Source organism: Salvelinus alpinus, chromosome 20 (assembly GCF_045679555.1).
Source record: "Salvelinus alpinus chromosome 20, SLU_Salpinus.1, whole genome shotgun sequence".
NCBI classification, from domain to species: domain Eukaryota; kingdom Metazoa; phylum Chordata; class Actinopteri; order Salmoniformes; family Salmonidae; genus Salvelinus; species Salvelinus alpinus.
In genome coordinates, this window is record NC_092105.1 from 5,517,994 (window position 1) to 5,532,610 (window position 14,617).

The 14,617-nt window shown below is 44.6% G+C and overlaps 1 protein-coding gene across 1 annotated transcript in view; it reads right to left on the reverse strand.

Moving 5' to 3' along the window:
• LOC139546228 (integrin alpha-V-like) overlaps positions 1-14,617 on the reverse strand; it is a 96,339-nt gene that overhangs the window by 3,653 nt on the left and 78,069 nt on the right. The window contains exons 28-29 of the mRNA XM_071354359.1: positions 11,335-11,445; positions 1,704-1,823 (exon numbers count right to left, since the gene is read on the reverse strand). Of these exons, the coding sequence (XP_071210460.1) occupies positions 1,704-1,823; positions 11,335-11,445 (231 nt within the window). The remainder of the gene's footprint in view (positions 1-1,703; positions 1,824-11,334; positions 11,446-14,617) is intronic.

Here is a 14,617-nt window from a genome sequence, read left to right on the forward strand (position 1 = left end):
TGGGGAGGGCTTGATATTTTGGGAGGGGTGGGGAGGGGCTTGATATTTTGGGAGGGGGGGGGCTTGATATTTTTTGGGGGGGGGGGGGGGCTTGATATTTTGTGGGGGTGGGGAGGGCTTGATATTTTGTGGGGCGGTGGGGAGGGCTTGATATTTTGTGGGGCGGTGGGGAGGGCTTGATATTTTTTGGGGCGGTGGGGAGGGCTTGATATTTTGGGAGGGGTGGGGAGGGCTTGATATTTTGTGGGGAGGGCTTGATATTTTGGGAGGGGTGGGGAGGGCTTGATATTTTGGGAGGGGCTTGATATTTTGGGGGGGTGGGGGGGGGCTTGATATTTTGGGAGGGGTGGGGGCTTGATATTTTTTTTTGGGGGGGGAGGGCTTGATATTTTGTGGGGGTGGGGAGGGCTTGATATTTTGGGAGGGGTGGGGAGGGGCTTGATATTTTGGGAGGGGGGGGGCTTGATATTTTTTGGGGGGGGGGGGGGGGGCTTGATATTTTGTGGGGGTGGGGAGGGCTTGATATTTTGGGGGGGTGGGGAGGGCTTGATATTTTGGGAGGGGTGGGGAGGGCTTGATATTTTGGGAGGGGGGGGGGGCTTGATATTTTGTGGGGGTGGGGAGGGCTTGATATTTTGGGGGGGTGGGGAGGGCTTGATATTTTGGGAGGGTGGGGGGGGCTTGATATTTTGGGGGGGGTGGGGAGGGCTTGATATTTTGGGAGGGGTTGGGAGGGCTTGATATTTTGTGGGGGGGTGGGGAGGGCTTGATATTTTGGGAGGGGTGGGGAGGGCTTGATATTTTGGGGGGGTGGGGGGGGGCTTGATATTTTGGGAGGGGCGGGGAGGGCTTGATATTTTGTGGGGGGGTGGGGAGGGCTTGATATTTTGGGAGGGGTGGGGAGGGCTTGATATTTTGGGGGGGTGGGGGGGGGCTTGATATATAGTGTTCAGAAACATATATTCTTACAATAAAAGTGATTACAAAATGACATCATTCATTTCTATTGGACACAATATGATCCCAAAACAAACAGCAAATACATCCAACAAGTCTGTAGAGACACAAGCTTGATGTAGGTCATTGCGTGCTAAGAATATGGGACCAAATACTCAACTTTTGACTGACACCTTCAAAATGGTGTGGGGGACTAGATACATAAAGTGCTTTAATTTCATAAGTGGGGACACATATGTAAATAAGGTGACATTCTGTACTGTTGCCTCAAATCCAGATGCTGGAGTATAGACACATTTTTAGCTTCACTGTCCAGATAAATACAGAGGGGAGTGTTATGTTATATATTTTTTTGTCGTTGGTGAATTTGCAACTGTTAAATAAAATGGTTTGAAAGAAAGGACTTGACAGGTGAAAACAATATGGTGGAAGCTCATCATTAGGCTTTCAGCTGGTCCCGTCTGTCAGAGGTGGTAAGGAGAGGTTTTAGATACAGTAATGGAGGAAGCTGGTCCCTTCTATCACATCAGTGAGAGGTAAGGAGAGGCTTTAGATACAGTAATGGAGGAAGCTGGTCCCTTCTGTCACATCAGTGAGAGGGAAGGAGAGGTTTTAGATACAGTAATGGTTGGAAGAGCCCAGGAGAGTGGAGAGAAAGATTCCAATCTGTAGTTTATCATGGTTGTGTGTGTGTGTGTGTGTGTGTGTGTGTGTGTGTGTGTGTGTGTGTGTGTGTGTGTGTGTACCTTGTACATGACGAAGATGAGCAGGGCCAGCAGCAGTAGTCCAGCGATCAGGGCCAGAGCCACTATCCACCAAGGGACAGGTTCAGGATCAGATTTAACCCAGATCACCGACATACTCACCTGGAGGATATAAATCACAGGGTTTATAATAGGATCCTATATAACTACTGTCTATACACACCCTCCTATATAACTACTGTCTATACACACCATCCTATATAACTACTGTCTATACACACCATCCTATATAACTACTGTCTACACACCATCCTGTATAACTACTGTCTATACACACCATCCTATATAACTACTGTCTATACACACCATCCTATATAACTACTGTATACACACCATCCTATATAACTACTGTCTATACACACCATCCTATATAACTACTGTCTATACACACCATCCTGTATAACTACTGTCTATACACACCATCCTATATAACTACTGTCCATACTGTCTATACACACCATCCTATATAACTACTGTCTATACACACCATCCTATATAACTACTGTCTATATACACCATCCTATATAACTACTGTCTATACACACCATCCTATATAACTACTGTCTATGCTGTCTATACACACCATCCTATATAACTACTGTCTATACACACCATCCTATATAACTACTGTCTATACACACCATCCTATATAACTACTGTCTATACACACCATCCTATATAACTACTGTCTATACACACCCTCCTATATAACTACTGTCTATACACACCCTCCTATATAACTACTGTCTATACACACCCTCCTATATAACTACTGTCTATACACACCATCCTATATAACTACTGTCTATACACACCCTCCTATATAACTACTGTCTATACACACCATCCTATATAACTACTGTCTATACACACCATCCTATATAACTACTGTCTATACACACCATCCTATATAACTACTGTCTATACACCATCCTGTATAACTACTGTCTATACACACCATCCTATATAACTACTGTCTATACTGTCTATACACACCATCCTATATAACTACTGTCTATACTGTCTATACACACCATCCTATATAACTACTGTCTATACTGTCTATACACACCATCCTATATAACTACTGTCTATACACACCATCCTATATAACTACTGTCTATACTGTCTATACACACCATCCTATATAACTACTGTCTATACACACCATCCTATATAACTACTGTCTATACACACCATCCTATATAACTACTGTCTACACACACCATCCTATATAACTACTGTCTACACACACCATCCTATATAACTACTGTCTATACACACCATCCTGTATACCCTATTGTCTATACACACCATCCTATATAACTACTGTCTATACACACCATCCTGTATACCCTATTGTCTATACACACCATCCTATATAACTACTGTCTATACACACCATCCTATATAACTACTGTCTATACACACCATCCTATATAACTACTGTCTATACACACCATCCTGTATACCCTATTGTCTATACACACCATCCTATATAACTACTGTCTATACACACCATCCTGTATACCCTATTGTCTATACACACCATCCTATATAACTACTGTCTATACACACCATCCTATATAACTACTGTCTATACACACCATCCTATATAACTACTGTCTATACACACCATCCTATATAACTACTGTCTATACACACCATCCTATATAACTACTGTCTATACACACCCTCCTATATAACTACTGTCTATACACACCCTCCTATATAACTACTGTCTATACACACCATCCTATATAACTAATGTCTATACTGTCTATACACACCATCCTATATAACTACTGTCTATACACACCCTCCTATATAACTACTGTCTATACACACCCTCCTATATAACTACTGTATACACACCATCCTATATAACTACTGTCTATACTGTCTATACACACCATCCTGTATAACTACTGTCTATACTGTCTATACACACCATCCTATATAACTACTGTCTATACACACCATCCTATATAACTACTGTCTATACACACCATCCTATATAACTACTGTCTATACACACCATCCTATATAACTACTGTCTACACACACCATCCTATATAACTACTGTCTACACACACCATCCTATATAACTACTGTCTATACACACCATCCTGTATAACTACTGTCTATACACACCATCCTATATAACTACTGTCTATACACACCATCCTATATAACTACTGTCTATACACACCATCCTATATAACTACTGTCTATACACACCATCCTATATAACTACTATCTATACACACCATCCTATATAACTACTGTCTATACACACCATCCTATATAACTACTGTCTTTACACACCATCCTATATAACTACTGTCTATACACACCATCCTGTATAACTACTGTCTATACTGTCTATACACACCATCCTATATAACTACTGTCTATACACACCATCCTATATAACTACTGTCTATACACACCATCCTATATAACTACTATCTATACACACCATCCTATATAACTACTGTCTATACACACCATCCTATATAACTACTGTCTTTACACACCATCCTATATAACTACTGTCTATACACACCATCCTGTATAACTACTGTCTATACACACCATCCTGTATAACTACTGTCTATACTGTCTATACACACCATCCTATAAACCTACTGTCTATACACACCATCCTATATAACTACTGTCTATACACACCATCTTATATAACTACTGTCTATACTATCTATACACACCATCCTATATAACTACTGTCTATACACACCCTCCTATATAACTACTGTCTATACACACCATCCTATATAACTACTGTCTATGCTGTCTATACACACCATCCTATATAACTACTGTCTATACACACCATCCTATATAACTACTATCTATACACACCATCCTATATAACTACTGTCTATACACACCATCCTATATAACTACTGTCTATACACACCATCCTATATAACTACTGTCTATACACACCATCCTATATAACTACTGTCTATACACACCCTCCTATATAACTACTGTCTATACACACCCTCCTATATAACTACTGTCTATACACACCCTCCTATATAACTACTGTCTATACACACCCTCCTATATAACTACTGTCTATACACACCCTCCTATATAACTACTGTCTATACACACCATCTTATATAACTACTGTCTATACTATCTATACACACCATCCTATATAACTACTGTCTATACACACCCTCCTATATAACTACTGTCTATACACACCATCCTATATAACTACTGTCTATGCTGTCTATACACACCATCCTATATAACTACTGTCTATACACACCATCCTATATAACTACTATCTATACACACCATCCTATATAACTACTGTCTATACACACCATCCTATATAACTACTGTCTATACACACCATCCTATATAACTACTGTCTATACACACCCTCCTATATAACTACTGTCTATACACACCCTCCTATATAACTACTGTCTATACACACCCTCCTATATAACTACTGTCTATACACACCCTCCTATATAACTACTGTCTATACACACCCTCCTATATAACTACTGTCTATACACACCATCCTATATAACTACTGTCTATACACACCCTCCTATATAACTACTGTCTATACACACCCTCCTATATAACTACTGTCTATACACACCCTCCTATATAACTACTGTCTATACACACCCTCCTATATAACTACTGTCTATACACACCCTCCTATATAACTACTGTCTATACACACCATCCTATATAACTACTGTCTATACTGTCTATACACACCATCCTATATAACTACTGTCTATACACACCATCCTGTATACAGTGCATTCGGAATGTATTCAGACCCCTTTACTTTTTCCACATTTTGTTCGGTTATTATTCTAAAATGGACGAAATAAAAACAATTCCTCATCAATCTACACACAATACCCCATAATGACAAAGCGAAAACAGGTTTAAAAAAATGTTTGCAATAAAAATAAACAGAGATTCTTTATTTACGTAAGTGTTCAAACCCTTTGCTATGAGACTCGAAATTGAGCTCAGGTGCATCCTGTTTCCATTGATCATCCTTGAGATGTTTCTACAACATGATTGGAGTCCACCTGTGGTAAATTCAATTGATTGGACATGATTTGAAAAGGCACACACCTGTCTATAAAAGGACCCACAGTTGACAGTGCATGTCAGATCAAATACCAAGCCATGAGGTCGAAGGAATCGTCTGTAGAGCAACGAGACAGGTTTATGCCGACGCACAAATCTGGCGAAGGGTACCAAAAAAATGTCTGCAGCATTGAAGGTCCCCAAGAACACAGTGGCCTCCATCATTCTTAAATGGAAGAAGTTTGGAACCACCAAGACTCTTTCTGGAGCTGGCCGCCCGGCCAAACTGAGCAATCAGGGGAGAAGGGCCTTGGTCAGGGAGGTGACCAAGAAGCCGATGGTCACTCTGACAGAGCTGCTCTGTAGAGATGGGAGAACCTTCCAGAAGGACAACCATCTCTGCAGCACTCCACCAATCAGGCCTTCATGGTAGAGTGGCCAGACGGATGCCACTCCTCAGTAAAAGGCACATGACAGCCCGCTTGGAGTTTGTCAGAAGGCACCAAAAGGACCTAAAGACTCTCAGACCATGAGAAACAAGATTGAATTATTTGGCCTGAATGCCAAGTGTCACGTCTGGAGGAAACCTGGCACCATCCCTACGGTGAAGCATGGTGGTGGCAGCATCAGGCTGTGGGAATGTTTTTCAGCGGCAGGTAGACTAGTCAGGATCGAGGCAAAGATGAACGGAGCAAAGTACAGAGATCCTTGATGAAAACCTGCTCCAGAGCGCTCAGGACCTCATACTGGGGCAAAGGTTCACCTTCCAACAGGACAACGACCCTAAGCACACAGCCAAGATGATGCAGGAGTGGTTTTGGGACAAGTCTCTGAATGCCCTTGAGTGGCCCAGCCATGAAAACCTCTGGAGCAGGTTTTCATCAAGGATCTCTCTGTACTTTGCTCCGTTCATCTTTGCCTCGATCCCAACTAGTCTACCAGGCTGAAAAACATTCCCACAGCCTGATGCTGCCCAGACTTGAACCCGATCAAACATCTCTGGAAAGACCTGAAAATAGCAGTGCAGCAACGCTCCCCATCCAACCTGACAGAGCTTGAGATGATCTGCAGAGAGGAATGGGAGAAACTCCCCAAATACAGGTGTGCCAAGCTTGTAGCGTCACATCCAAGAAGACTCAATGCTGTAATCGCTGCCAAAGGTGCTTCAACAAAGCACTGAGTAAAGTGTCTGAATACTTATGTAAATGTAATATTGCAAAAAACAATTTAAATAAATTAGTAAACATTTTAAAAACTTTTTTTTAGTTTGTCATTATGACGGTATTGTGTGTAGATTGATGAGGAAAAACAACAATTGAATCCATTTTAGAAAAAAGCTGTGTGGAAAAAGTCTGAATAGTTTCCAAAGACACTGTATGTATATACAAAGTGAACAGCAGTATTTATATAAAGATGAGCCTGGACTAGAATACAGTATTATACATATGAAGTGGACAGCAGTAGTTATATAAAGATGAGCCTGGACTAGAACACAGTATATACATATGAAGTGGACAGCAGTAGTTATATAGGATGAACCAGGACTATAATACAGTATTATACATATGAAGTGTGTAAAACAGTATGTAAACATTATTAAAGTGACCGGTGTTCTATGTTTATGTACATAGGGTAGCAGTCTCTAAGGCGCAGGGCAGAGTACCGAGTGGTAGCCGGCTAGTACCAGTGACTAAAGTTCAGGGTAGGGTACTGGGCGGAGGCCAGCTAATGGTAAATGTTTAACAGTCTGATGGCCTTCAGATAGAAGCTCTTTATCAGTCTCTCAGTCCCAGCTTTGCAGCACCTGTACGGTCTCCGCCTTCTAGATGGTAGCGGGGTGAACCGGCCGTGACTCGGGTGGCTGTGGTCCTTGATGATCTACTAGATGGTAGCGGGGTGAACAGGCTGTGACTCGGGTGGCTGTGGTCCTTGATGATCTTCTAGATGGTAGCGGGGTGAACAGGCCGTGGCTCGGGTGGCTGAGGTCCTTGATGATCTTCTAGATGGTAGCGGGGTGAACAGGCCGTGGCTCGGGTGGCTGAGGTCCTTGATGATCTTCTAGATGGTAGCGGGGTGAACAGGCCGTGACTCGGGGGGCTGAGGTCCTTGATGATCTTCTAGATGGTAGCGGGGTGAACAGGCCGTGACTCGGGTGGCTGAGGTCCTTGATGATCTTCTAGATGGTAGCGGGGTGAACAGGCTGTGGCTCGGGTGGCTGTGGTCCTTGATGATCTTCTAGATGGTAGCGGGGTGAACAGGCTGTGGCTCGGGTGGCTGAGGCCCTTGATGATCTTCTTGGCCTTCCTGTGACACTGGGTGGTGTAGATGTCCTGGAGAGCCCTGCGGTTGCGGACGGTGCAGTTGCCGTACCACGCTCCTTCTTCGCCACACTGTCTCTGTGGGTGGACCATTTCAGGTGGTCAGTGATGTCTACACCGAGGAACTCAAAGCTTTCCACCCTCTCCACTGCGTTCTCGTTGATGTGAATAGGGGCGAGCTCCCTCTGCTGTCTCCTGAAGTCCACGATCATTTTGTTGAGGGAGCCGGTTATTTTCCTGGCACCACTCCGCCAGGGCCCTCACCTCCTGTAGGCTTTCTCGTCATCAGGCCTACAACTGTTGTGTTGTCTGCAAACTTGATGATTGAGTTGGAGGCGTGAGAGGTCACACAGTCATGGGTGAAGAGGGTGTACAGGATGGGGCTGAGCACACACCCTTGCGGGACCCCCGTGTTAAGGATCAGCGTAGTGGAGGTGCTGTCGCCTACCTTGGCAATAATGACCATCGTTATGTTTGGAGGAAAAAGTGGGAAGGCCAGTCAGGAAGGCCAGTACCCAGTTGCACAGGGCGGGGTTCAGACCCAGGGCCCCGAGCCAGCCAGCCAGCCACAACAAACCATTCAGGACCCTATGGCAGGGGTCTCCCAATAACATTCAGCAGTGGGCAGATTTTTCCTTGAGCGGATGGTGAGAATACATAGTCCGTGAATAATTTGTACACTGCAAATTGACCGCAAGAATCCCAAATGGATATAGAAAAACTGAATCATTTCAAACCCTTGATAACGTTGGTATACGATCACATATGCCTCTCTATGCGTGGGAATACTTGGGAACAGATTTCCTAAATTATAATCACTTTGTGCTGATTTCTTGGTAATTGTAGTCTTATGTCCAAGAAAGAAAATACACAGAGTGTACAAAACATTCGAAACACCTTCCTAATATTGAATTGCACGCCCTTTGCCCTCAGAAAAGCCTCAACTCATCGGGGGCATCGGGGCATTCATCGGGGTGTTGAAAGCGTTCCACAGGGATGCTGCGCCCATGTTGACTCCAATGCTTCTCACAGTTGTGTCAAGTTGGCTGGATGTCCTTTGGGTGGCGGACCATTCTTGATACACACAGGGAACTGTTGAACGTTATAAACCCAGCAGCGTTGCAGTTCTTGACACAAACTGGTGCGCCTGGCACCTACTACCATACCCCGTTCAAAGGTACCTAAAACCTTTTGTGTCTTCTCCATTATACCCTCTGAATGGCACACATACACAATCCATGTCTCAGCTGTCTCAAATCCTTCTTTAACATGTCTCCTCCCATTCATCTACACTGATTCAAGTGAATTTAACAAGGGATCACAGCATTTACCTGGTGAGTCTGTCATGGAAAGAGCAGGTGTTCCTAATGTTTTGTACAATCAGTGTGTATATATATATATATATATATATATATATATATATATATATATATATATATACAGTGGGGAGAACAAGTATTTGATACACTGCCGATTTTGCAGGTTGTCCTACTTACAAAGCATGTAGAGGTCTGTAATTTTTATCATAGGTACACTTCAACTATGAGAGACGGAATCTAAAACAAAAATCCAGAAAATCACATTGTATGATTTTTAAGTAATTAATTTGCATTTTATTGCATGACATAAGTATTTGATACATCAGAAAAGCAGTACTTAATATTTGGTACAGAAACCTTTGTTTGCAATTACAGAGATCATACGTTTCCTGTAGTTCTTGACTAGGTTTGCACACACTGCAGCAGGGATTTTGGCCCACTCCTCCCTACAGATCTTCTCCAGATCCTTCAGGTTTCGGGGCTGTCGCTGGGCAATACGGAGTTTCAGCTCCCTCCAAAGATTTTCTATTGGGTTCAGGTCTGGAGACTGGCTAGGCCACTCCAGGACCTTGAGATGCTTCTTACGGAGCCACTCCTTAGTTGCCATGGCTGTGTGCTTCGTGTCGTTGTCATGCTGGAAGACCCAGCCACGACCCATCTTCAATGCTCTTACTGAGGGAAGGAGGTTGTTGGCCAAGATCTCGCGATACATGGCCCCATCCATCCTCCCCTCAATACGGTGCAGTCGTCCTGTCCCCTTTGCAGAAAAGCATCCCCAAAGAATGATGTTTCCACCTCCATGCTTCACGGTTGGGATGGTGTTCTTGGGGTTGTACTCATACTTCTTCTTCCTCCAAACACGGCGAGTGGAGTTAGACCAAAAAGCTCTATTTTTGTCTCATCAGACCACATGACCTTCTCCCATTCCTCCTCTGGATCATCCAGATGGTCATTGGCAAACTTCAGACAGGCCTGGACATGCACTGGCTTAAGCAGGGGGACCTTGCGTGCGCTGCAGGATTTTAATCCATGACGGCGTAGTGTGTTACTAATGGTTTTCTTTGAGACTGTGGTCCCAGCTCTCTTCAGGTCATTGACCAGGTCCTGCCGTGTAGTTCTGGGCTGATCCCTCACCTTCCTCATGATCATTGATGCCCCACGAGGTGAAATCTTGCATGGAGCCCCAGACCGAGGGTGATTGACCGTCATCTTGAACTTCTTCCATTTTCTAATAATTGCGCCAACAGTTGTTTCCTTCTCACCAAGCTGCTTGCCTATTGTCCTGTAGCCCATCCCAGCCTTGTGCAGGTCTACAATTTTATCCCTGATGTCCTTACACAGCTCTCTGGTCTTGGCCATTGTGGAGAGGTTGGAATCTGTTTGATTGAGTGTGTGGACAGGTGTCTTTCATACAGGTAACGAGTTCAAACAGGTGCAGTTAATACAGGTAATGAGTGGAGAACAGGAGGGCTTCTTAAAGAAAAACTAACAGGTCTGTGAGAGCCGGAATTCTTACTGGTTGGTAGGTGATCAAATACTTATGTCATGCAATAAAATGCAAATTAATTATTTAAAAATCATACAATGTGATTTTCTGGATTTTTGTTTTAGATTCCGTCTCTCACAGTTGAAGTGTACCTATGATAAAATTTACAGACCTCTACATGCTTTGTAAGTAGGAAAACCTGCAAAATCGGCAGTGTATCAAATACTTGTTCTCCCCACTGTATATATATATATAAATGTTTTATTTTATTCCCCTCATGCCCTATTGGGGAACCCTGCCCTATGGGCTCTGGTCAACAGTAGTGAGATATATAATGGCTGCAGCCATTTTAGATAGAGACCTGGTTTCATGTGACTCACCGTAGTAGTGTTGGAGGGCAGCTCAGGCAACAGGTTCTTGTTATAAGGCATCTCTATGACGCTGAAGGAAGCGGAGGATCTCACGGTGAACGAACGGTTCTGGCTCTCAGTCTGGACGAAAAGAAACACACTCTACTGTACCTCTCATCATCATCATCATCATCATCATCATCATCGGTCCAGCAGACATTTTGTCGTTTTCAACAACAACAAAAGGTAGCCGACATAGTAATAAGCTTTCCTAGTTTTGTCCCATGTAGCTAGCCGAGTGGTCCCGTCGTCTTGCCAACTCCTACGGTTGTCGTCATTTGCCACGATCTAGGACCACCAGGAGAGTATATTTTTTACTTTATTTAACTAGGCAAGTCAGTTAAGAACAAATTCTTATTTACAATGACGGCCTACCCCGGACAAACCCAAACCCGGACAACGCTGGGCCAATTGTGCGACGCCCTATGGGACTCTCAATCACGGCCGGGTTGTGATACAGCCCGGGATCGAACCAGGTTCTGTAGTGACGCCTCTAGCACTGTAATGCTGCGCCACTCGGGAGCCCTAACCTGTACAGCGCATACCAAACATACAGTATGCTCCAACCAGGTTTGTGTTCATTAGGGCACACTGTAGCAAAATGTCTTCAAACAGAAAACTGCATTTCATATTGGACAGATGAAACATGGAAGTACTAACACATTAGGAACCAAATTGAAGGTGGCCACCCCCCAGGCTGGAGTGGATGTATGATACAGCACAAACACATCTGGGACACCAGGCTAGTACTGTATATAACCTAGGACGCCAGGCTAGTACCGTATATAACCTAGGACACCAGGCTAGTACCGTATATAACCTAGGACGCCAGGCTAGTACTGTATATAACCTAGGACACCAGGCAAGTACCGTATAACCTAGGACACCAAGCTAGTACCGTATACAACCTAGGACACCAGGCTAGTACCGTATATAACCTAGGACACCAGGCTAGTACCGTATATAACCTAGGACACCAGGCTAGTACCGTATAACCTAGGACACCAGGCTAGTACTGTATACAACCTAGGACACCAGGCTAGTACCGTATTTAACCTAGGACACCAGGCTAGTACCGTATATAACCTAGGACACCAGGCTAGTACCGTATAACCTAGGACACCAGGCTAGTACTGTATACAACCTAGGACACCAGGCTAGTACCGTATTTAACATAGGACACCAGGCTAGTACCGTATTTAACCTAGGACACCAGGCTAGTACTGTATATAACCTAGGACACCAGGCTAGTACCGTATATAACCTAGGACACCAGGCTAGTACCGTATAACCTAGGACACCAGGCTAGTACTGTATACAACCTAGGACACCAGGCTAGTACTGTATACAACCTAGGACACCAGGCTAGTACCGTATTTAACCTAGGACACCAGGCTAGTACTGTATTTAACCTAGGACACCAGGCTAGTACTGTATATAACCTAGGACACCAGGCTAGTACCGTATATAACCTAGGACACCAGGCTAGTACCGTATAACCTAGGACACCAGGCTAGTACTGTATACAACCTAGGACACCAGGCTAGTACCGTATTTAACCTAGGACACCAGGCTAGTACAGTATACAACCTAGGACACCAGGTTAGTATCGTATACAACCTAGGACCGTATACAACCTAGGAGACCAGGCTAGTACTGTATTTAACCTAGGACACCAGGCTAGTACCGTATTTAACCTAGGACACCAGGCTAGTACCGTATCTAACCTAGGACACCAGGCTAGTACCGTATACAACCTAGGACACCAAGGACACCAGGCTAGTACCGTATATAACCTAGGACACCAGGCTAGTACCGTATACAACCTAGGACACCAGGCTAGTACCGTATATAACCTAGGACACCAGGCTAGTACCGTATACAACCTAGGACACCAGGCTAGTACCGTATATAACCTAGGACACCAGGCTAGTACCATATAACCTAGGACACCAGGCTAGTACCGTATACAACCTAGGACACCAGGCTAGTACCGTATCTAACCTAGGACACCAGGCTAGTACCGTATCTAACCTAGGACACCAGGCTAGTACCGTATACAACCGAGGACACCAGGCTAGTACCGTATACAACCGAGGACACCAGGCTAGTACCGTATACAACCGAGGACACCAGGCTAGTACCGTATCTAACCTAGGACACCAGGCTAGTACCATATACAACCGAGGACACCAGGCTAGTACCGTATCTAACCTAGGACACCAGGCTAGTACCGTATCTAACCGAGGACACCAGGCTAGTACCGTATCTAACCGAGGACACCAGGCTAGTACCGTATATAACCGAGGACACCAGGCTAGTACCGTATCTAACCTAGGACACCAGGCTAGTACCGTATATAACCTAGGACACCAGGCTAGTACCGTATCTAACCGAGGACACCAGGCTAGTACCGTATCTAACCGAGGACACCAGGCTAGTACCGTATCTAACCGAGGACACCAGGCTAGTACCGTATCTAACCTAGGACACCAGGCTAGTACCGTATCTAACCGAGGACACCAGGCTAGTACCGTATCTAACCGAGGACACCAGGCTAGTACCGTATAACCTAGGACACCAGGCTAGTACCGTATCTAACCGAGGACACCAGGCTAGTACCGTATCTAACCGAGGACACCAGGCTAGTACCGTATATAACCGAGGACACCAGGCTAGTACCGTATCTAACCGAGGACACCAGGCTAGTACCGTATAACCTAGGACACCAGGCTAGTACCGTATCTAACCGAGGACACCAGGCTAGTACCGTATCTAACCTAGGACACCAGGCTAGTACCGTATCTAACCGAGGACACCAGGCTAGTACCGTATCTAACCGAGGACACCAGGCTAGTACCGTATCTAACCGAGGACACCAGGCTAGTACCGTATCTAACCTAGGACACCAGGCTAGTACCGTATCTAACCGAGGACACCAGGCTAGTACCGTATCTAACCTAGGACACCAGGCTAGTACCGTATCTAACCTAGGACACCAGGCTAGTACCGTATCTAACCTAGGACACCAGGCTAGTACCGTATCTAACCTAGGACACCAGGCTAGTACCGTATCTAACCTAGGACACCAGGCTAGTACCGTATCTAACCGAGGACACCAGGCTAGTACCGTATCTAACCGAGGACACCAGGCTAGTACCGTATCTAACCGAGGACACCAGGCTAGTACCGTATCTAACCTAGGACACCAGGCTAGTACCGTATCTAACCGAGGACACCAGGCTAGTACCGT